Below are 23,064 nucleotides of genomic sequence, written 5' to 3'. Positions count from 1 at the left end.
TCCACTATCCTCACCGCATCGACGCCCCACCAGCCCATCTGCGCTCCCCACCACCCCTCCCATCCCCCTGCATTCCAGCGGCATCTCATGCCTCTCAACCAACCCCCAGGTGTCACCCCCTCCTCTGTCATCTCACCACATCTGCAACCACTCGCCGGCGCATATACCAGCCACCTTCACCACCTTCACAACCTGCCAAACACAACACCATCTTCCCGTCTTCTCAACGAGCAGGGGTTGTTCGCAAAGGGGTGGGGGTGGGGCAGGTATCGTGAACAAGGAGTGGGGTTAGGGTGGAGATCATGAGTAGGGGGTGGGGGGTGGGGGGTTTTTCATGACTGGTGAGGCAGGGGAAGGAGGGAGGGAGGAAGAGAGATTAAAGGGGAAAATGAAAAAAAATTATTACCATTTCAACAAGTTACCGGTCTCACGGTGCATTATGAGCGAATTGGGATAAAAGGTTGGATTATTAAATAATAATTAAAAGGTTGGATGATTTTGAGCGAACGACCCAAAGGTTGGATTATTAGAATCAATTTTTCCTTTTTTATAATTTAAGTTTTGTAATATGAATAACTTAAAAAATACAAATTAAAAAAAAATAAAAATTTCACCAATAGTTCTATCTTTTTAAGATCTATAAATAACATCTATTTTTCTATATTTTGACCCACTTTCAAAATTGATTATTTTCTCTCGAATTTTTTCCTTGAATAATGCAAAAGTGGGTTTTAATTCCGAAAATATGCTCAAAAAAAAAATTCCTTGCGTACCGTCCACGTAGGATGGCACGCGATAAACTATTTTTTTTGTTTTTATTTTTGCCCACGTAAACCGCTACTCAAAGTAGCGATTTATATATATAAACCGCTACCCTGAGTAGCGGTTTACCTGGGCAAAATATTGCAAGCACATATCAAACTCTGGAGTTGGAGATTTCAGTAAACCACTATTTGATTAATGAACCGCTATTTGAAGTAGCGGTTTACTTTTAAAAAAAAAAAGGGTTAACTACTTTAAGTAGCGGTTTTAAGAAAAAAAAAATCTCGCATGTCGTCCTACATAGACGGTACGTAGGGTATTTTCTTTTTGGCATATTTTGGAAATTAAAACCCACTTTTGCATTATTCAAGAAAAAAATTCTTTTCCCTTTATATTATACATATAAGAAGTGTTTCAAAATATAAAAAAATGGATATCTATTTATAGATCTCAACCAAAATCCAGCCGACCCATTGCCAGTCATAGTCCACATTTGTGGTCAGGCACCTAATTTAGGTGCTTGTACCTATGGTTGGGCGCCTGACCACAGGTTCGGGCACCTAATTTAGGTGCATGGACACTTTTTTTTTAAAGTCAATATAGTCCGATTTTTGTGTATTAAAAGAATTATAAAATTTCATTAATATTAATAATGCAATAATGTGGCCGGAAAATTAGTCGGAATTATTGTCGCCGGATTTATTATTGTCGGAAAAATTGCCGGAGTTTTTGATGGGAGATCCTTGTTGATGAAAGAGATGTAGTGATGGAGAGTGAGGGAGGGTGAAAGAGAGTGGGATATTGAGTGTTAAAGTATAAGTACATGTATATGTATTTATATAGGGCGTTAGCAGGAAAATTTAGGGCGGCATTTAGCAAATGAGTAATTCTTTTCTATAATACAATGTCATCCTCCTCTAGTACATTAGAAAAGAATATCATTCACTCCATATATATCCGAGTAAGCATGATTCCATTTGAATTGAAAGCCCTAATTTCATAAAAATGCTCTTTTTTTAAATAAAAAAAATTCAATTTGCAAAAACCCTAATTTCCGAAAGTGAAACTTAAATATTACCTTGAGTAGCTAAAATAGACAAAGAACTAGAGTTTGTACTGAAATGTAACCAAAAGCCCAATTCATAAGTTTTGAAGACTAATTTTAAGACTTTTGGCTAATTGTCTTTGAAGTTTGATAAAAGGGTGTACGTAATTGCAGAAAAATCAAGTGGAAGATGTAAGAAAACAGGGAGAAATCGAGTGTAGATCCCACAAAAGGGACGAAATCATTGTGTATAAAATTTGCAGATAAGAAACGTAGTTAAATAAAAATAATAATTAGAGAAGATAGTTTATAGAAAAGGTAGTTTAAACCAAATTATCCTCAAATTTTCTTTCATAATTCATTTTCATCTTTCTAACCCGTGAACCATTGTGTTCATGGGCGGGTCCATAGCAACATCACACTTCGAATGGCTACCCACCACCACCTTCACCTTAATCTTCACTTTTGCAGCCATTACTGGTGCTTCTCTCTGTCTCTCTCTCTTTTTCCAAGATTGCATCTTTGACATCATCTTATGTAATTTGACTGACAATTTTTTTTGTGGCACTTTTCGAATTTGAGCAGCTTATTACTTACTGGTGAAGAAATGGCAAGCCGTGGAATCAAAAGTTCGAGACCTGGAGATATCCCTTAGAGCTTCTCTTGATAAATGTGCCGCTGAACGACAAGGCCGCATTAAAGCTCAACAGGTTACTTACTCTAAACTTTCAGAAATTCAGATAATGCCTACAGCTGTTTAGTGAAGAAATTTGTTTAGGATAGCAACATCATCTGTTTAGTACTTGAAACAAACGGGTCGGATGTTCATCATAGTCCTTCCTCGGTTTCCAAGTTATTGATTAGTAAAACTTTTAAAAAATTATATTTTGTAAATACATTTTAAGACTAATCAAAGAATATATTACGTACTCCATAACAAAATAGATGTTACACTATCAGAAACACTTTTCTAGGCAATTTTTTGAACAGGAGAAAGATAGAGAGAAAGAAAAAAAGGGGACTCATGTGATAGGAGATAGATAGAGAGAGATTGTTGGCTAAAAAGAAAGTGTAACATCTATTTTGTTGTAATCATATTTAAAAAGTGTAACATCTATATTGCTATAACCATATTTAGAAAGTGTAACATCTACTTTGTTACGGAGGAATCGAGGAAGTAGATGATATCATTTGTATTTATATATTAGCTTTGAGATATGGTCAAAGTTAGTATTTGAGTAGCGCAAAATTTCTGATGTTGCATGTATTTAGAAGGTGCTAATGCTAGTGTAATTTAGTGTAAATTTGTAAAGAAATTGTAATATCAATACCAAATTTCATGACAAAACATGAGTTTTCCTTTACTATTGAAGTGAAACATTACAAGAAATCACTTGTGAAAACGAATATTTGATGGTTGAAGTGGAACATTATAAGAGTCCACTTATGAAAACAAACATTTTACTATTAAATTGGAACATTACCGGAATTCAGTCACAAAAATGAACATTTTACTGAAGTGGAACATTACCATAATTTAATTACTTAAATAGAACATTTGCTCATCAAACATAGAACATATTTTCACGGAAAAAATAGAAAATATTTTTTATTGAAAAATAAGCTGGAAACGAACATTTTTTAAAATAGAACATTTGCTTATCGAAAATAGAACAATTTTCACATAAAATAGGACATAATTTTCTGAAAAATAAGCTTAAAACGAATATTCAATGAAATAGAACATTTACTTGTTGAAAACTGAACAATTTTCACAGATAATAGTACATATATTTTTGCTGAAAAATATGCTTAAAACGAACATTTATTGGAATAGAACATTTGCTTAGTGATAATAGAAACAATTTTCACGAAAAATAGAACATATTTTTTCGCCGAAAAATATGCTTAAAACGAACATTCATTGAAATAGAACATTTACTCATTTTAGTGGGTGCACATGTGCACCATGCTCCTCGAAGCACAATAGAATTTTCAAAATACCACTTTCCCAAGTGGTAATGAATGGTAATAAAATTTTAGGAAAAAGATAGATATTTGGGGATACTATTACCATGGCCCGTGGATAATGATATAGGATTTTCTTTACAAATTTATACTACAATGCATTACCATTACCACTATTTGTGAACACTAGCCAAACAGAGCTATTAAGTGTTTGTTTGGTTCAAAGTTCAAATTATGGAATGGAAAAGACGGTAACAAAGATTGTTACCTTTATTGGGTGTTTGGTTCAAGTCATTGAATAAATAGAGAATGGTGACCATCACCACCAAGAAATGGATTTTGTTACTTAGAGGAGGAATCAGAGGTAACAAACTAGAGGAATTCTTTACCACCAAATAAAAGTAATGGATTGAGGAGGGATTGAACTAAGCAAGAAGAAAGGGATTAAGGATATAAATAACTGAATCTATTTCTTGGAGCGCAAAATTATTGAACCAAACATGCTCTAATTATGATTCTAATAGCTTTATATCTGAAAAGGGGTCTAGTTTTCCTTGCTCTTGTTAACTCTTGCAAGTTAGATTCTTTCGGAAATTAGTATGAACATATTTTTCTACATCTTAGCCTAAATGCGATCCTTGTACCAAAAAAAAAAAATCATTTTTCTTTACGACATTATGTCATAATGATTGACAAATAGAATGTTCGTTGAATATCTCTTTCTCTTAAGGCATGAGGTTGTTGATGTTTCATCTGATATATTTCTAGGGTTTGAGAAAAGCATTGCTGCAACAGAAGCAAGATGATCTGGTGCCAACATCTTATCCCATAATTCCAATTGGTACAGTCCAATCTTGCTTTTCGACCAGGTACTATAGGGTGCTGGGCTATGAAATAGTATTTGAGGATGTGTAAAATTGATGTGTGACTAGTTTGTATAAATTTTTGAAGGAGACAAAATTATAATAATAAATGCAACCATGCTTGCCTCATCATATTTGTGTTATAAAATCTATAGTGCTATAGAAATTGCCAACTTGAAAATATATGAGTTATGTTCTGGAAATTGGAACAATGATTGAATGATCTAATCTGGTTCAATAGCTATTCTTCTGGCCAATTATTGTGACTGAGATAATGAGCCTCTATCTGAAAGAAATTGTACATGGACTTAATATTGTCTGCAATTTACTTTGTTGCTGTCTTATTGCTCATTTACTTAGGTAAAGCAAGATGTTGCTTTACATAGACTCATACATCATTATTCAACAGCTGGTGAACTTTGTAGCAAAATGTGTGCTAAATGGTACAAGTGCAAAAGGAGCAATAAATTTTAGCAAGTGAAGAGAGTTTGATTTACTTGTTTTGTTGTTCATGTACTTAGATAAAGTAAGAGATTGTTTTCCATAGACTTGTATTTCATATTTTACCAGACAATAAACTTTGAAGCAAAAAATGTGCTACATTATGTTACAAGAGCAAAAGGAGCCATACTTTTAGCAATTTAAGAGTGTTTGTAATTGTTGATACAGTTACTCATGATTCCATAAAGCACCACCTATGATCAAAGTAAAACTGTGTCAGATCAACTAGCATGCTGCTTTGAGGTTGAGTGAATTCAACGAGCTAAGGAAAATGTTTGGAAAAGTTATTTTCCTTGTTGTATCAGAGTTGTATAATTAACCTAAAAAAAGTTCATTCACAGGTTCCATCAGACCATCACTAAGAAAGTTGTTATGCATGTCTCTAGTTGGTAGATGAAAATATAACCAGGTTATCAACCGTAGTGTGGGATTCTTCCTGTAAATATTTCATTGATCTTGCTGTTTGCCTTTCTGCTGCTTCTTATATTTTCGTTCTTTGAACCATGCTTTGTGGATGGTAGGCTCTTTTTCGCAGTCAATTGGGAAGGCTTAGTGTTTATATGAATATTCTGGAGTCGTAATTGTAAATCTGTATAGCATGGCTTACTAAATGAAGATAATGGTTACCTGGTTGGTGGTCTATATGCGTTTGTACAATTGTGCTTGATGAGGCTTTGCATTTCACTATATGAGCTGGGCTATTCATCAAATAATGATTTATGCTTGCCTGAGGATTGGACTATTAGATGAGGAAGATATTACATTACAGCCTTTTGACTTTTGAGTTGATTTTACTATTTGATATGTAGACCCTCCTTTTCCATTCATTTTTCTATTTAACTGGTGATTTAGTAATCGCATAACTCATGAGAACAATGTACTGAAAACTGGATCTTTTGGCTTACTCTTAGTTTATCTAATTATTAACTACCAGTTCTAATACCATGTAGGAACGGCACTCCCAGACAACCTTTGTTGGTGCCACTTGCTCGAGCATGTTTGATGTTTGACCCGATGAGGGTTCCTCCGACATCCTTGGAAGGTCTTGAAGAGTATTCTCATATTTGGATCATATACATATTCCATTTAAATACCGATTTGGATAAGTTATGGTTAGAACCTTCCAGATCAAAGATCAAGGCCAAGGTTCGGATAAGTTATGCATAAGTTATGGTGATTATATACTATTTTTAATTGATGTGCCTTTGTTTTTTTATGTCTCAATCCCCCAATACATATGGAAAATTGTTCTATGAATGATTAGGTGAGGGTACCAAGACTAAAAGGTGGAAAAAAGGGAGTATTTGCAACAAGAACCCCCCATCGCCCGTGTCCTATTGGTTTAACGGTTGCTAAGGCAAGTATTTTTCCATTTTGAGGTAGTTATAATTAATCAAGAGGGCCATGAATAACATATAGGCTTAAAATATGAATGCTGCTGAGGACAACTACCTGAATATTTTGTCAGGAATAATACATACAAGGATGGAATATGCATAATTAAAAGAGTATTGTTTTGTAACAAATTAAGGGTCTGCTGTGAACTTGACTGGACAATTAACACAGCAAGATCAGTGACAGGATAATAGTTGTATTGACAGCAGGAAATTCAATTACAACTCTCAACCGTTCGAGAGGGCTGAGTTCTCTCCCTAATGTGTTTCTCACTCTGTATTTCTGGATACCTTCTTCTGCTCACCTCATTCTTTATTTATACAACAGTACCACCTTCTAGAATAGGATCTATAACCACCTAACAACTTTTCTGACAGCATATTTCTATTTTCGTATATTTACTAATATAAGAATTCAGCATTTAACAAATGACTTAATTAGCCCTCTTGTTTCTCCTGGAATAAGTGAATCGTATAACAGGTCTAGCCCCCTGGTGTGTTGCATTACCCCCTGCCCAAACAGCCACCTTGTCCTCAAGGTGAAAGGAAGGAAAAAGGTGGAGCATGGAGTGATAGTCTTCCCACGTAGCATCGAAGTCGGGCAACCCCTTCCACTTGATGAGTACTTCCAGAGGTCTGATGGGAGGTTGAGATGAGCTTTTAACTGCTAGTAAGGTCTCTGGTTCAGCAGCCAGAACCAGTTCAGAAGTGAGTGCGGCAGGGATATTGGCAGATGCTGGAGCGGCCCCTATGGCTTTCTTCAATTGAGAGATGTGGAAAACATTGTGAATGCGAGCAGAAGATGGCAGTTGTAGCTTATAGGCCACCAACCCAATCCGTTCTATGATCTCATAAGGGCCATAATATCTCGGGGCAAGTTTGTCACTAGGGCGTTTAGCCAAGGAACTCTGGCAATAAGGTTGCAATTTTAAATAGACTAGATCTCCCACCTGAAACTCCAGTTCTCTCCTGTTCTGATCCTCCTTATGCTTCATTCTTTGTTGTGCCCGAGCTAAGTGAGCCTTGAGATCATCTATAATTGCATCTCTTTCCAGTAATGACTCTTCTAAAGTATGGACTGCAGTGCTCTCAGGTTCATACCTTGTTAAATGAGGAGGGTCTCGCCCATAAACAGCCTTAAAAGGGGTACTATTGGTGGACATATGAGTGGAAGAGTTGTACCAAAATTCTGCCCAAGGTAGCCATTGGACCAAGTTCTAGGCTTGCCCTGAATGAAGCACCGAAGGTACGTCTCGAGACTTTTATTAACAACTTCCGTTTGACCATCGCTATGTGGGTGGTAGGCACTACTCCTGTGCAGGGAAGTACCTTGCATCTTGAATAATTCCTTCCAGAAGATACTCATGAATATCTTATCTCTGTCAGTTACTATGGTGGAGGGGAAACCATGTAGTCGGACTATCTCTTTAATGAAGAGATGTGCTACAGAGTGAGCAGTAAAAGGGTGTTTCAATCCCAAGAAGTGTGCGTACTTGGATAGTCGTTCTACCACCAGAAGTATAGAGTCATAACTCTATGACTTCAGAAGGCCCTCTATAAAATCCATGGAGATGTCCTCCCAAATCCGGGTAGGAATGGGGAGAGGTTGTAATAACCCGGCAGGTTGGAGCGTGAGGTGTTTTTGTTGCTGGCACATATTGCAAGATTTAACATAGGTAGACACAGACTTCCTCATACCTATCCAGTACCACTCATGGGCTAATTTCTGGTAGGTTTTAAATTCCCCGGCATGCCCCCCTACTGGTGAATCATGATATTCTGTCAGCAAGGTCATCACAACAGGAGATTGATGAGGGATTACCAACCTGCCTTTATACCTCAGGGTGTCCAAGTCCACTGTAAAACCTCTACCTCTGTATATCTGCTTTGAGTTGGGATATGAAGGGATCCTGGTTGATGGCAGCTTGCAAGGCTGTCCAGTCAACACAGTAGGTGGCAGTTGCTGTACCTAACTCCACAGCAAATTCTCTTGAAAGGGCGTCAGCAACTGTGTTGGAAGACCCGGGCCTGTAGCATATGTCAAAATGAAATCCCATGAGCTTGCGTACCCACTTCTGGTTATCAGTACCTACCTCCCGCTGTTCTAGGAGAAATTTCAGGTTTTGTTGATCGATCTTCACATGGAATTTTCTACAAGGAGGTAGTGTCTCCACTTTACCACAGCCAGGACAATCGCCATAAATTGTTTCTCGTAGATGGACTTCAAACGAGCTCGTTGCCCTAGAACCTTGCTGAAATATGCAATAGGGTTCCCCTCTTGAGTCAAAACTGCTCCTAAGCCATTCCTCGATGCATCCGTTTCCACCGTAAAAGGCTGGGAAAAGTTTGGCATTTTAAGAATGTGAGCCTTTGTCATGGCCGTCTTAAGAGTATTAAAGGCCTGAGTGGCTTCTGAACTCCACCCGAAATTCTCCTTCTTCAGCTGATCCGTGAGAGGATGGGCTATTGTAGCATATCCCTTGATGAATTTTCTGTAATACCCTGATAATCCCAAGAATCCTCTGAGTTCTTTGAGGTTATTTGAAAAAGGCCAGTGCACCATAGCCTCAATCTTGCTCTAATGTACTGCTACACCATTGCTGGAGATAACCTGGCCTAAGTATTCCACTTCAGATCTGCCAAAGTCACACTTCTTACCGTTGGCATAAAGGTGATGATGAGCCAACACCTCCAAAACAGTCCGTAAATGCTCCGTATGTTGCTCTTTATTCTTACTGTACACCAGAATATCGTCGAAGAAGACCAATACGAACTTCCTAAGAAAGGGCCTCAAAACATTGTTCATCAGGGCTTGGAAGGTGGCAGGTGTGTCAGTGAGCCCAAAAGGCATCACTAGCCACTCATAATTCTTTCGCACATCCTCCTTCTTCATTCTTATTTGGTGATAACCAGACTTTAAATCCAGTTTGGTAAAGACAGTGGCGCCTCCTAACTCATCAAGAAGCTCATCTATTATGGGGATTGGATACTTATGCGATATGGTCACCTTGTTTAGGGCTCTGTAATCCACACAGAAACGCCACAAACCATCTTTTTTTTTAACCAGTAAAACGGGGCTGGAAAAAGGGCTTTGGGAGGGTTGAATGATGTGGGCTTGTAGCATGTCGCTGAAGAGCTTTTCAACTTCATCTTTCTGGGTTTGGGGAAATCTATAAGGTCTGAGGCTTATTGGGTCAGTTCCTTCCTTGAGTGTAATCCCATGTTCATGACCTCGTAGAGGTGGTAACCCCACTGGTAACTCAATTACATGCTGGAATTGTTGCAGTGTGCCTTGCAAAAATTCAGGAACATTAGCCATCATATTTTTGTCACTTGATTCTGGTTCCCCGTGCAACAAATTACATTCCACCAAGATACCCTGTTTCTCCTTTCTTAATGTTCTCAACATAGCCTTCAAGAAGATTTGGTTCTTCCCAAGCTAGGGTCCCCTCTTACAGTGTAAGTGTGGTCTCCCAACTGGAATCTCGGAATTTGAGTTTTCCAATTGGTGGCCATAGTGCCCAATTTCTCCAACCATGAAATGCCCAAAATCAGATCCGAATTACCCAGAGGTAATGGCAGGTAATCTTCCACTATTGTCAAACCTTGTATCTCCAACACCACCCCCAAACATTCTCCAGTACCTTGAACAGTTTCACCTGTACCCAAAGATACCCCAAAAGCATGTGTAGGAGTTACTACAATTCCCAATTTCTCTATAGTTTGAGTAGAGATAAAAGTATGGGTAGCACCAGGGTCTACCATAACAATCACCTCTTGCCCTAGTATGGTGCCTACCATTTTCATAGTTTTAGGGCTTGTAAGCCCCATAACAGAATTGCAAGAAATTTCAGGTTGAGTTACCTCTGGGTTAGGTCTGGTGATGATGGATCCTACTCTAACTCCGTGAAACCGTCTTCGTCAGCCGTGAGCAGCACACTTAATTCCTTCCTCTTGCAACGGTGGCCAGGGCCCACTTGTCATCACAACGATAACAGAGTCCCTTCTCTTTCTTTAACTGAAGTTCTCTTTCGCTCAATCTTCTTATTTCTCCCTGGAATTTTGCAGATGGGTAGATGGGTTTGGAGGAATTAACCAACGCTTGGCTGGATGGTGCGGAGTTAAATGAATTAGAAGAGTGAAATCGTTTTGAACCCGACCCAGAACGTCTCTGTAGGGTCCATTTCATTTTATCTTCAGCTTTTATTGCTACATCCATAGCCTGGTCCACACTCTTGGGCCCATGTAAACAAACTTCAGCCCTTAATTCTTCATTGAGCCCATTTATGAAGTGACCTTTTGCGATTTCTTTTGGAACTCCCACCAGAGGGGCCATTAGTTCAATAAATCTCCGTTTATACTCTATCACTGTACCCACCTGTTTCAAAGCCAACCACTGTTCGTGGAGGCTTCCAGATGCAATCGGCCGGAATTGTCTCAAGATCAGATTCTTCATCTCCTCCCACCGGGTTAGGGGTCTCCGAGCATGTTCCCATTGAAACCAAAGGAGTGCATCTCCTTCCAATGCCACCATAGCAGCTTCCATCTTCTCCTCCTCCAACAACCGCTAAAATTTGAAATACCGTTGTGCACGCAAAATCCAACCATCTTGGTTGGTACCTTCAAAAAGAGGTAGATCTAACTTTTTATGCTTCCAACCGGATCCCCCATAACTTCCTCCTCTCTCTTCGCCCGTTCTACCAAATGCGCCACCTTTAGTGTAGAAACTTCCTCTTCCTGGACTAATATAGTGAGGCGATTCTCTCTCCTCCAGATCCCCTTCATCTTCTCCAGAGGGTGGGGTAAATTCTTCTCGTGCCATTCTAAGTTCAGTCTGCAATTTCTCCATCTGTCCTTTCATCTGGGCTGCCAAGACATTTGTCTGCTCCTTAGAATGCTCCAATCCTTCCTCCATTCGCACTGTGTTGGCTCGCAACTCGTCGTGGAATTGTGAGTTCATTCTTTCCAAACTGGCAGTAAGATGTTGCAAACCCTTCGCTACATTACTAATGGCGGTGGTAACTTCGCCCGTAATGGTAGCTCGAAGGTTGGCTAATTCTGACTCGAGATTGTCAAGCCTCTGTGAAGATCCGGCCATTCCCGTGAGTATATCGTGCCTGCTCTGATACCAAGTTTGCTATGAACTTGACTGGACAATTAACACAGCAAGATCAGTAACAGGATAATAGTTGTATTGACAGCAGGAAATTCAATTACAACTCTCAACCGTTCGAGAGGGCTGAGTTCTCTCCCTAATGTGTTTCTCTCTCTGTATTTCTGGATACCTTCTTCTGCTTACCTCATTGTTTATTTATACAACTGTACCACCTTCTAGAATAGGATCTATAACCACCTAACAACTTTTCTGACAGCATATTTCTATTTTCGTATATTTACTAATATAAGAATTCAGCATTTAACAAATGACTTAATTAGCCCTCTTGTTTCTCCTGGAATAAGTGAATCGTATAACAGGTCTAGCCCCCTGGTGTGTTGCAGGGTCCTGCACACACACAAGCAGATAACAATGGCAGAATTCTTCTTCCTCAATTATGAGAGAAAACTCACAGAGAGCTGAGGTCTATTTGATAGAACAAACAAAGGATTACAAACTACCTCAAGGCTTTCGAGAGGCCAAGATTCTCCCAAATTAGTATGAAAACTACTCTCAATTTCTGGATACCATACTACTACCATCTAGCCTCTATATATAGCTACAGCTTTCATTCTCCTAATAACATGTGAAAAGGACACCTCACAGGACACCTCATCCTACATCTCATTATTTTCTTTGACTCTGGATATTCTTTGAATATGCTCTGACATTCTCTGAATTTCTCCCAGGTTACCGTTAATTCTCACACCTCATCCTACAGCTCATTATTTTCTTTGACTCTGGATATGCTTTGAATATGCTCTGACATTCTCTGAATTTCTCCCAGGTTACCGTTAATTCTCTCCCTTTTCCTTGACACCTTTCTTGCCACGTCTGCGATAGGTCAGCACAATGGGAGGGCAAGGTTAATTTGTTGCATGTTTTCAGTTTTTTACTGACCAAAGAGGTGTTGAAGTGAATTTTGAAAACAAGTCTCCTGGAGCAAAAATTAAATGGTTCCTTTTCCTTTGTTTTTAGCATCCCTACTAGGTCCAAGAAACTTCCTAATGTTCCTGAAATATCAAGGCAAGGCAACAAACATGATACTCTTGGTAGTATGAAATAGTTAGATCATACCTGCACGCCTTCTAATTTTACATGAATGAATCCTGCATGGAACAGTAGTTGACTGAACAAGAGCACGCTAATTCTAGGCAGTAACCATTTTTCTTTTTCCAGGTTGAGGCAGTTCAAGGGCACATGATTTTACTTTCTGGTGTGGATTTGGTTGATGGGACAGTAAGTGTTTTATTCCTCACATTCTTGCCAAGCCTGTGATGACTTCAAGTATGACATGAAGTTATATTTCTAAATCTGCTAACAGCCAGTCCTTGATGTGAAGCCTTATCTTCCATATTGCGACAGTATCCAAAAATCGAAGGTGCCAGAATGGGTTAAGGTACATTTTCTCTGGCTGTTTAGCAATGCATGCTTGAAGAGGAATTGTGAACTATATATATGATCATCTGTCCCTGCTTTGGTTCTTTGTTCTGTTTAAATCCTTATCCCAGAATTTTCTTCTCTTTTCTTTTCTTGTGTCAATTCAGGTATAATAAAATGATTTCACCCTCTAAGAAATCGATGGGGGCTTCCCCATTCAATCATAATTCGTTTGTTTTTAGGCATACGTGAGGAAAAAAAAGGTCCCAGTTTATCAGTGTGGAGAAAGATGGTAGGGACTGGGCATTACAATATGAGATCACCTGTCAATGCCTCATCCACCACGTCTCCTGGTCATTGAAATTTTCGCTGTTTATCTCTTAATCTTGCTCCTTCATGGTAATTGTAGTGGTTGCTGACAGTTCAAGCTGCATATGGCAGGCTTGCAACATGTGGGCTTCTAACCTCCCAAATAAAATAAATAAAAGCAAAAATGTGTGGCTGATTAAGATTAGTCATATATGTTGACATCTGATATTTTGTATTTTCATTACTGGTTCCTTTCCTTTATCAATGCTTGCTTTGCCATGTTGTTTTCCTTCGCTTACTTAATAATACATTTTTTCCTTAATCGGTCCATGATTTTCATATAGATCCTGTGTAATCTGAAGTAGATCTATGCAGAACGTGTGGGCTTGCTTTTTTGTAGACATATTCATTTTGAATGCCTTTGTTCTGCAATAAAGTTAAGATTCATATCCTGTGAGGTTTTTCTTTTGTTTTGTAGTCTACTTTGACTCTTTGAGGCCATTCTGGGGAATAGATTAGGAGCTAATATTAATTTCTGGAGTTACTATGAGCGATAAACAACATTTAAGCTGTTAGGAAGGGTAATAAGACTACTTGCAAATGGGTGTAATAGCTTCCCCTATCCGGCTATCCCCTCAAAGAGTAATAAGATACTCCAAATTGTGGTAGTAGATTTCTCCATTATGTTCTAAAAATCATCACTTCCTTTCCCATCCCTACATTACCCCCTATCATTGCCCGTTTATTGGTCCCTTTGCTCCTTAATAGAATCCTTTAGCGTAAAGTATCTCTAAAAGGACTAAACGGATTGGGTCAATAATTTAATATTGGTGCACCAGTTGGGGAATTGAGTTCTTGCATGTAAGTCATTTATAACTAAATGGAAGAATTTTGTGAACTTTTCCTAGGTTTGTTGTCACCTGTCAGTTTTCCTACCTTTTGTCTTCTACTTGTCCCTGTTGTAAACTAAATGTGCTGTGTTCTCACTTGTCAGTTCTTCTACGTTTTGTCTTCTGCTTGTCCCTGCTGTAAACTAAATGCGTGTTGTTCAATAAATTGTTTGTTTTGTACTTCCTCCGTTTCTATTTAAGTGTCTGAGAGAGAAACTCGGGGAAAACCAAGGAGGGTAGAGAGAAAAAGTTGGGACCACTTGTTTAACCAATCAAATTTAAGTATTGAATGAAATAAGTAGGTGAAACAATTAAATAACCGAAGTTGGGACCACTTTTTTGCCGTTTAGAGAAACAGTCACTTATTGTGACATTTCCAAACAAGGGAAGTTAGTCACTTAAAAAGGAATGGAGGAAGTGTATATGATTGCTTTGATTATGTAAAGATGCAATTGCCTTTGTTCTGACTGTAGTTTATGAACTGGCTTTGAAGTATCAGAGGCATAAGAAAGATATGGAATTGATTTATGCGTCCGTTCTGGTATCCTCATATGAAGTTTGGCATTGATTACATGATCAGAACTGTCCTTATTCCTTTTCTTGATCTTGCAGGAAGACAACTTGTTAACTGTAGCTTCTGTTACCTTCTCTGACGGTTTTCACTCGGCTCTTGCAATTTGTTGGGAGTTAGTGGTAACTTCTTTATCCCTACAAGTTCTCTAGTCCTACGTTGGTGCTTAATGTGATTGCTTTTCTTTTGAATAGTAAGCTGTGACATCTGGGATTTCGTATTATTCTTCTTAGTTCATGAACTGAGTAGTAGATCAACGTCTACTATTGCCGTGTTGATTAGCTTTTAACAAATTTGTGGAGATTGTGTCTTAAACCATCATAAAGTTATTGGGATAGTCTCCATCAGATCTTCTTGTTAGTGTTGATTAAGATATCACAGACTCAGTAATTTAATTGTGGATATCTGTCAAATGCATTATATCAAAATTCTGAACATTTTACAGTTTGGTCTTCATATTTCTTGATTGCATTGTCATTAAAATGAAATCGACGAAAGAGTATCTTCAAGGTTACTCTTCAATTCTTACCCCATATCAGCTGAAAATATTTGCAAGGAACTAAACCTGTACCAATTTTGGGTCTATGTGTACCTTGACCTTTTCTAGTTAGAACACTCAATAATACCGACTATAGATGTATTAATATAGAGGGAGTTTTAGAAATGCGGAGTCTTACCAGTAAGCAATCATGATTAGTATATTAGCACACTCTTTCAAGTGTCAGAAAAGGACTGGAGTGATTGCTGTGGTAACATCATGAGTACCTTAGCTTCGTTGCAGTAATGCTCAAGATCCTGAGGATCTCACTACATGGAAATGGATTGATTTCTGTGGCATTATTGCTCTTCAACAATGTCCTAGTAATGAACAAATCCTGAATGGCTGCACATACCTCAGAACCAATGATCTCCCAGGCCTTTATATTGAGCAAGAACTAGAATCTTCCAACCTATTACCTTATCTTCATGGATGTCAAATACTGGCATAATGGTTCATCTCCTTGATGGAGACGATGTAGTCAAGGATTATTTATGCTCCAGAGAAACAAAACACTAAAGTTGATGACCTTTTTGTCAATTTCGACTAGCATCTGACATGGTGCCGAAAAGGTTTTGGTGTCCTATATTGTTGCGGCGAATTCTGAACATTATGCAGTGCCTATCATTGCCCTTTTTTCATGAATGTGACATGAACGTTTGCTGTATCATCTCCAGGAGATATTTCCATACATTTATCTGTCTGCTCAATATCTTTTCCTTGTCCTTACTGATATAAGCATGGTAAAGATAATATGAAGCACATAATGGTGTAATGTAGGCTGCACAACTTGTTATGTGCACTTGACTTCATAGGGTAAGTCACATGTATCTTCCCAGGATCATGTGCTGCTAGGTGTATAGTCTTTTGTCTTTTAGTTTCTTAGCTGTAAAGTTAACCCTACATAGAAGTATATACATAGAGAGGTATAGTAGCTGCTGGAGGCAGAAATTAGGTTGTAACACACACAAAAGGCGCAGCCATATTCAATAGAGAAAGGAACAAAAAACCTGGGTAGTTAGCCCATATCTGTTAATGATTTTAGTAATCTGAAGGTGCTAAACTTTCTTCATGGTATCAAAGCAGCAAGGTCTATAAGATCTTAGAGAGTATAAATTTTTAATTTTTCAAAGTCTGAAGCCTTCATTACAACTGTGAGATGGCTGGAAAGGAAGCAGAGAAAGAGGAGGAGGTAGCAGATACCATGATCCTTACCACCTTTCTTCTGCAAACAACTACCTCTGCAAGTTGGAGCAATGATCTTCAATGGAGATAACTATCTAAACTTGAGTAGGAGTGTTACAATGGGATTAGCATCTAAAAACAAACTAGGCTTTATTAATGGAAGACTGCCTAGACCAAAGCCAGAATCAGTAGACTATTTCAAGCGGGATAGGAATAATAACATTGTTAGATCTTGGATTTTGAAATCTTTGAAAGAAAATATTGTTGCTAGTTTGATGAATCTGCAAGTCAGCTAAGACTCTTATGGGAAGAAATTGCTCAGATATGCTCAGAGCAATGCACCACAAATTTATAAGTTAAAGAAAGAGCTTAGTGGCTTAGAACAAAATGAAATGTCAGTTTGTGATTACTATTGTAAGCTGAGAGAAGACTGGGATCAATTGAATGACTTAGAAACTATGCCTGAGTTTAGCTGTGGTGCAATGCTCAAATGCACTTGTGTCATTGAGAAAGAGATGCTGGAGATGCTGGAGGGAAACAGGTTGAATGACTTCTTGATGGGGCTAAGTGAGAAGTATGAGAATGTAAGAGGAAACATTCTTTCAATGTACTCTTCACCTATTGTTAACAGGGCTTATCACCTTGTTTAACAAATTGAAACACACAAACAGATGACAGAAGGTGTGTTGAAAAAAGTTCCTTAATACTCTGAAGAAAAATATGATGAAGATAATGAAAGGAGAGAGAAGGATGGTGGTTCTAAGTTCTAAACCCACTAATTCAAAGTTCAAACCCACATCTAGAATTTTGGGGGTGGTTAATTACATAATTAAGGTGGTGTGGTGGTCGAATTTCGGTGTGGTGGTTGTCAAAGTGGGTGGTGGTAGAGAATGGAGAGAAAGAGGTGGGTGGTGTTGGAGGAGAGAAAAATGGGTGGTGGTGGTAAACATTGCGAGTAGAGAGGAGAGGTGAAGAGGATGAGCGTCGAGGTGCACGGCGGTGGTGGCGGTTGAGGTGGCCGATGTGGTGGCGTGAAGATGGTGGTGGTGTGAAGAGGAGAGAGAGTGAGGTGAAGAGGTTGAGAAAGAGGTGGGTGGTGGTAGAGAGAGGAGAGAGAAAGTGGTGGTGGGTGAGAGTGAAAAGAGAGAAATAGAAAAAGAGTTTGATGGTGGTAGTGGTGGCGAGAGGAGAGACATAGGGGTTGGGATAATGTAGGAGAGAGAAGGGGTTGAGTTGTTGATAATGTTTGGGGGAAAAGCTTGGGATGGGTGGTGGGTTTTTGTTTGTAAATGAATTTTTTATGGTTAGGTATAATGAAGTGTTGTCTAATATTTTTAGTAAGGGTAGTTTGGTAAATTTATAGCTTAGAACTTACCATATAAGGGGAAAAAAGAAGTGTAGCAAATAATATGAAACTTTCCTAAATAGAAAGTGTAGCGAGCAATTTGAAACGGAGGAAGTAGTAATGTAAACTTAAATGTTATACATGCCAGGCTAGGTCATGGTTCATTGTCTAAGCTAAAACATTTAAGTTTTTGGGATTGCAAAAATGTAAAGAGTTTTGACTGTGATACATGTTGCATCGCCAAGCATCATAGATTCCCCTTTCCTACCAGTCAAAATATGGCTAACAATATATTTAAGTTGATTCATCTGACTTATGGGGACCTTACAAGGTTCCAAACATATTAGGAGGTAGATATTTCCTAACTATAGTAGATATTTATAGGACTACTTGGACACATTTGCTAAAAACCAAAGATGAAGTGAAGGATCTGGTTGAAAGATTTTTAGCTCTTGCCTAAAACCAATTTGACTGCAAGGTTAAACCAGTGAGGAGTGCCAATGGCACCGAAAAAGTGAGGAAAGAGTGTGATTCTCTTTTCAGCAAGAAAGAGATCATTCATCAGAAAAGTGTACCTGGAGTTCCCCAGCATAACGGTAGAGTGGAAAGGAAACATAAGTTTCTTCTGGAGACGGCTAGGTCCATCATAATTCATGCTTGCCTACCTAAATACCTTTGGGAAGAGTGTATTCGAGGTGCAACACACTTATAAACTGTCTTCTAAGTGTTTTAATAGGTTGAGGGACTCCTTATGAAAGATTGATGTCTTTTAAAAATCATAGGCTGCTTATGCTATGCTAGCAGCAATGACAAGAAGGGAGATAAATTTGAAGGAATTATGAATTATGAATTATGACTTGGAAAGAAAGAGAATTTTCGGGAGTAGAGAGGATGTATTCAAGGAAAATGTTTATCCTTTCTTGTTGACACTGGATGAGCAAAGTAATATGAATATTGTGATGAATGAAATTTCTTTAGTTGAAAAGGAAGGCATGAGACAAGATAACATATATGCTAGTAGAACAGGCTAACAGCAATTGTGGAAATTTTTAGAAGACGATATGATGGAACAAGAGATCAATGAGGAACTGAATGTGGAAGATAGTCCACAGCAGGATACAAAGACTCATTTTGACCAAAGTGAGATGCAAGTTAGAAAAAAAAAAGAGAAAAATCTCTTCTAAACTACGGGATTTTGAATACGAGCTCCCTGGAAATACTCGCACAGACCATGTGAAAGCTTCAAGTTCTGTGAATACTTTACTTGTTTGAATAATGCAATGAAACAGATAGAATGTGCTTGTAAAGATGCAGGATGGAACAAGGCAATGGAAGAAGAGTTAGAAGCCTTAATAAAAAATGAAACATGGGAATGGATGGAGACAAGAAAGCTACTTAGATAGCAAGTGGATTTACAAGGTTAAACTCAACAAAGATGGGAATGTAGAGAAATTGAAGGCTAGGTTGGTTGCCGCGGGAGACAAGCAGATGAAGGGTAAAAACTACAAACAAACATTTTCTCCTCTAGCCAGGTTTGCCAGTGTCAGATTGATGATATCACTTACTACTATATGGCCAAAACATTAACTAGATATAAAAGCAATGCTTTTTTGCATGGATATCTAGATGAGGATCTATATATGAAGGCTCCTCAAGGATGTAAAAAGCTCCAATTGGGAAGGTTTGCAAATTGAGGAAGAGTTTGTATGGATTGAAGCAAGCTTCAAGGCAATGGAACCCTTAACTTACTAAATTTCTTAAGCAGAGAAAATTCACTCAATCAAAAAGGGATTATTCTATGTTTTGCAAATAAGAAAATGGTAAGATGTGTGCATTTTAGTATATGTAGATGACCTGTTGATTACAGGTAATGACAGTGCATGCATAGCAGAGCTGGGTGATGAATTCACTACTAAAGATCTAGATAAAAATGAGAATGTTTCTAGGATAAGAAATAGCAAGAAGTGATAAGGACACTGGTGAATAAGAGGAAGTATGTGAAGGAAACTGTAAAAGACATTGGTCTTATCAATTGCATACCCTACAAGTCTCTCGGTACACCCTGTAAGTCTCCTTTTCCTCAACATATTAAGCTCTCCACAGATGAAGGAGACATCATAGAAGATCGTGAAGCATATGTTTGAATCTGAGTAGGCCTAACATTTCCAACTCAGTTCAACTACTCAGCCACCTTATGAGCTGTTCCAGAATTTCATATTCAAATGCAGTCATTCATGTGGTAAGATATCTGCAGGGCATAGAAGATTAGGGGTTATTCTATCCCTCCAATGGAGAGCTTAGAATCACAAGCTTTTGTGATCGGAGGGACTGTGCTTTCAGTGCTAGTCCCTAATAGGATGGTCCATCTATTTTGGAGAATGTTTGATCTCTTGGAAGAAGTATGTCGCAAACCACCTCTGAAATTGTATGGGTGGATGGTGTTCTAGAAGACCTACTTTGCTCTATTCCTGAACCCATTCCACTTCATTGTGACAACAAGGCACCTCACCACTTGTCCTATCTTTTATGGACTAAACATTTGAAGGTGGACTACTATTATGTGAGAGATCACTTTGAAGCAAGGATTCCTTTCTACTCATTTCATCAGATCTGCTTCTCAAATAGCTGATATCATGACAAATCTCTTGTGTCCTAGGCAGCATCATATTCTTTGTGTCTTCCTCCTCAAGTCCTGCTTGAAGATGGCCATCAACTGATGTTTAGTTAGGATCACCATCTCACCAAAACGATAGGGGGCCCCATTACTGACACAACATGACTTTCGAAAGGCAAGCCCCCCTACCGACCGCTTGCGCGGCTTTCGAAAGACATATCCGTTACTTACCATGAACAGATGGTCCTAGGGTTACCATCCACTAATACACTAGCCTCCTTACTGACCAAAGGCAAACCCTTTGCTAACCGCTTGCGCGGCTTTCTGAGTGCGTACTCGTTACTTGCCGTGAACGGATGTTCCGGGGACCTGGTGCAGGTGAACAAGCCCTTCGCACTCGTCCGCGGCTTTCGAAAGACAAGCCCCGGGGTAGAGAAAATGAAGTATATAATGGTGTAATGTAGGCTGCACAACTTGTTATGTGCACCTGACTTCATAGGATAAGTGACATATATCTTCCTACTTCCTAGGATCATGTGCTGCTTTTGTATAGGTGTATATCTTTCATTTTTTAGTTTCTTAGCTGTAAAGTTAAGCCTACATATATGAAAATTTAACATTTTAGCACCATTTAGGGTATTAGTTGGCAAAACATTAATGAATTCTTTAATCTTTCTAATAAACCATAAATCGATTAATATTTATCATAAAAATCAACTTACTATTAACTTTTTCTAGGAATTTTTAATACAAAGGATAAGTCACTCACATGTATCTTCCTAGGATCATGTGCTGCTTTTGTATAGGTGTATAGTCTTTTGTTTTTTAGTTTCTTAGCTGTAAAGTTAAGCCTACATATATGAAAATTTAACATTTTAGCACCATTTAGGGTATAAGTTGGCAAAACATTAATGAATTCTTTAAATCTTTCTAATAAGCAATAAATCGATAAATATTGGACATACAATCAATTTACTATTTACTTTGTCTAGGTATTTTTAATAAATAGGTTAAATAGATCAACACTTTGAATGGGTGGGGTTCGTGTGGGGCTTTTTAACACGATTAGTAAATAAAACAAACACGAAAAAATGACGACCTATTTGACAACTCTAATGTTGATTATGCTCACCTCACATGTCTACAATCAAAAAGTTCATCTACTGTGAAACATGTATATAGTTATCATTAAAAAAAATATGTATATGACATTAATTTGGTTGCAAGTAAATTCATCTCATATTTCCCCATTAAAGAATAAATGAAGCTATACATCCCACAGAAGTTTTGCTCAAGCAGTCTCTGAACATGGTTGGAATTATCTTGGAGACTTGGAAGTTGGAGCTATACATGGATGACATATTGTTTGTCAAGGATTAATTGTTCATGAGAAACGATAATAAATAATGTTGTTTGGATGATTTTGAGTGTCCTGTTTTACAATGTGATTAACTTGCTAATTCATCTATTGTCAGGAAAAAAGTAGTTTGTATTCATCACCTGGTGAGGTGAAGAAATTGATTGAGCAGGTTCTTTCATGGGACATACGATCATCATCACAGAGACATCGGCCTCATAAAACCCTACTGACCGCAGGAAACATTGAAGAAGTTGATGTTTCTCCATATGCAGAATACTGTGAAGGTGAAGAAGCCTTTGATCTTGTAACCAAAAACTGTGATCCTAGTCTTGTGGTTTATCATCTTATTTTGGAAGGCTTAGACATATCTTATATAATGGATTGTAAAGGCGATGTTGTTGTAGACAGTGTATCGCCCGTTTCCAGTCTTCCTGGAGGTAATCGAAGTAGATGCAATTACACTATATGGAAGGACAAACTTGCATAATTAGCTCATTGTAATGATATTAATCAGGTTTTCTTTTAAGTTTCTCTCACTAGCTTTTATAAGCCGACACTTTTTGATGCTACATGGGCACATGGCATCGTCGAAATCAACATAAAGGAATATGAAGTAATCTAGATAGTCAATTTACGTGAACTCATCGAATTGTTCAATTTGGCATATCATGCCATGAATTTGTATTTTCCATAATTTGTTATACATTTTGTCGATAATTTGAAATTGGCATGAGACCAAACCTGAAAACAATCTGTGTACACAAAATTATTGTGATGCTGATCTTATTAACCAGCTTCAAAGATTTGTCTCTTGAGAAAGAAGGGAGAAACTTAGCTTTTGTGCAATATGTTGGAACTATTAGAAATGGACTCATTGGGTGCGTTCTATTCAACTTAAAAAATTAAGTTTCAGGTCCAATAAGTTCAGATAAGTTGCAATAAGGTCTAATAAGTGCAATAAGGTCCAATAAGTTCTAATAAGGTGCAATAAGTTCCAATCAGGTGTAATAAGTTCCAATCAGGTCTAATAAGGTCCAATAAGTTTCAATCAGGTCTAATAAGGACCAATAAGGTCCAAATAGTCAATGTTTAATAAACATCTGTATTATTGTCCATTATTTTGTTATTCCTAATTTCGTATCACTATTAGCGGATTATGTTATTATTAGAATTTTAATTAAAGT

At 38.0% G+C, this 23,064-nt stretch overlaps 1 protein-coding gene across 2 annotated transcripts; it reads left to right on the top strand.

The window, feature by feature from the left end:
- The first annotated feature begins 1,669 nt into the window (after positions 1-1,669).
- Positions 1,670-22,520, top strand: LOC104902435 (uncharacterized). 2 transcript variants are annotated; one of them, XM_010690216.4, is made up of 9 exons: positions 1,672-2,287; positions 2,393-2,517; positions 4,544-4,644; positions 6,090-6,285; positions 6,404-6,496; positions 12,868-12,927; positions 13,013-13,087; positions 14,880-14,960; positions 21,996-22,520. In XM_010690216.4, the coding sequence occupies exons 1-9, from the start codon at positions 2,203-2,205 to the stop codon at positions 22,365-22,367; spliced, it is 1,188 nt and encodes a 395-aa protein (XP_010688518.1). In that variant the 5' UTR covers positions 1,672-2,202; the 3' UTR covers positions 22,368-22,520. The 2 variants fall into 2 exon arrangements, with proteins under 2 accessions (XP_010688520.1, XP_010688518.1); XM_010690218.4 differs by lacking the exon at positions 6,404-6,496 and having other exon boundaries at positions 1,670-2,287.
- Positions 22,521-23,064: the final 544 nt, after the last annotated feature.

This window comes from Beta vulgaris, chromosome 8 (assembly GCF_026745355.1).
Source record: "Beta vulgaris subsp. vulgaris cultivar EL10 chromosome 8, EL10.2, whole genome shotgun sequence".
Lineage (NCBI taxonomy): Eukaryota > Viridiplantae > Streptophyta > Magnoliopsida > Caryophyllales > Amaranthaceae > Beta > Beta vulgaris.
The sequence above is the reverse complement of the archived record's forward strand: the minus strand, read 5'-3'. Positions and strand labels throughout refer to the sequence as shown.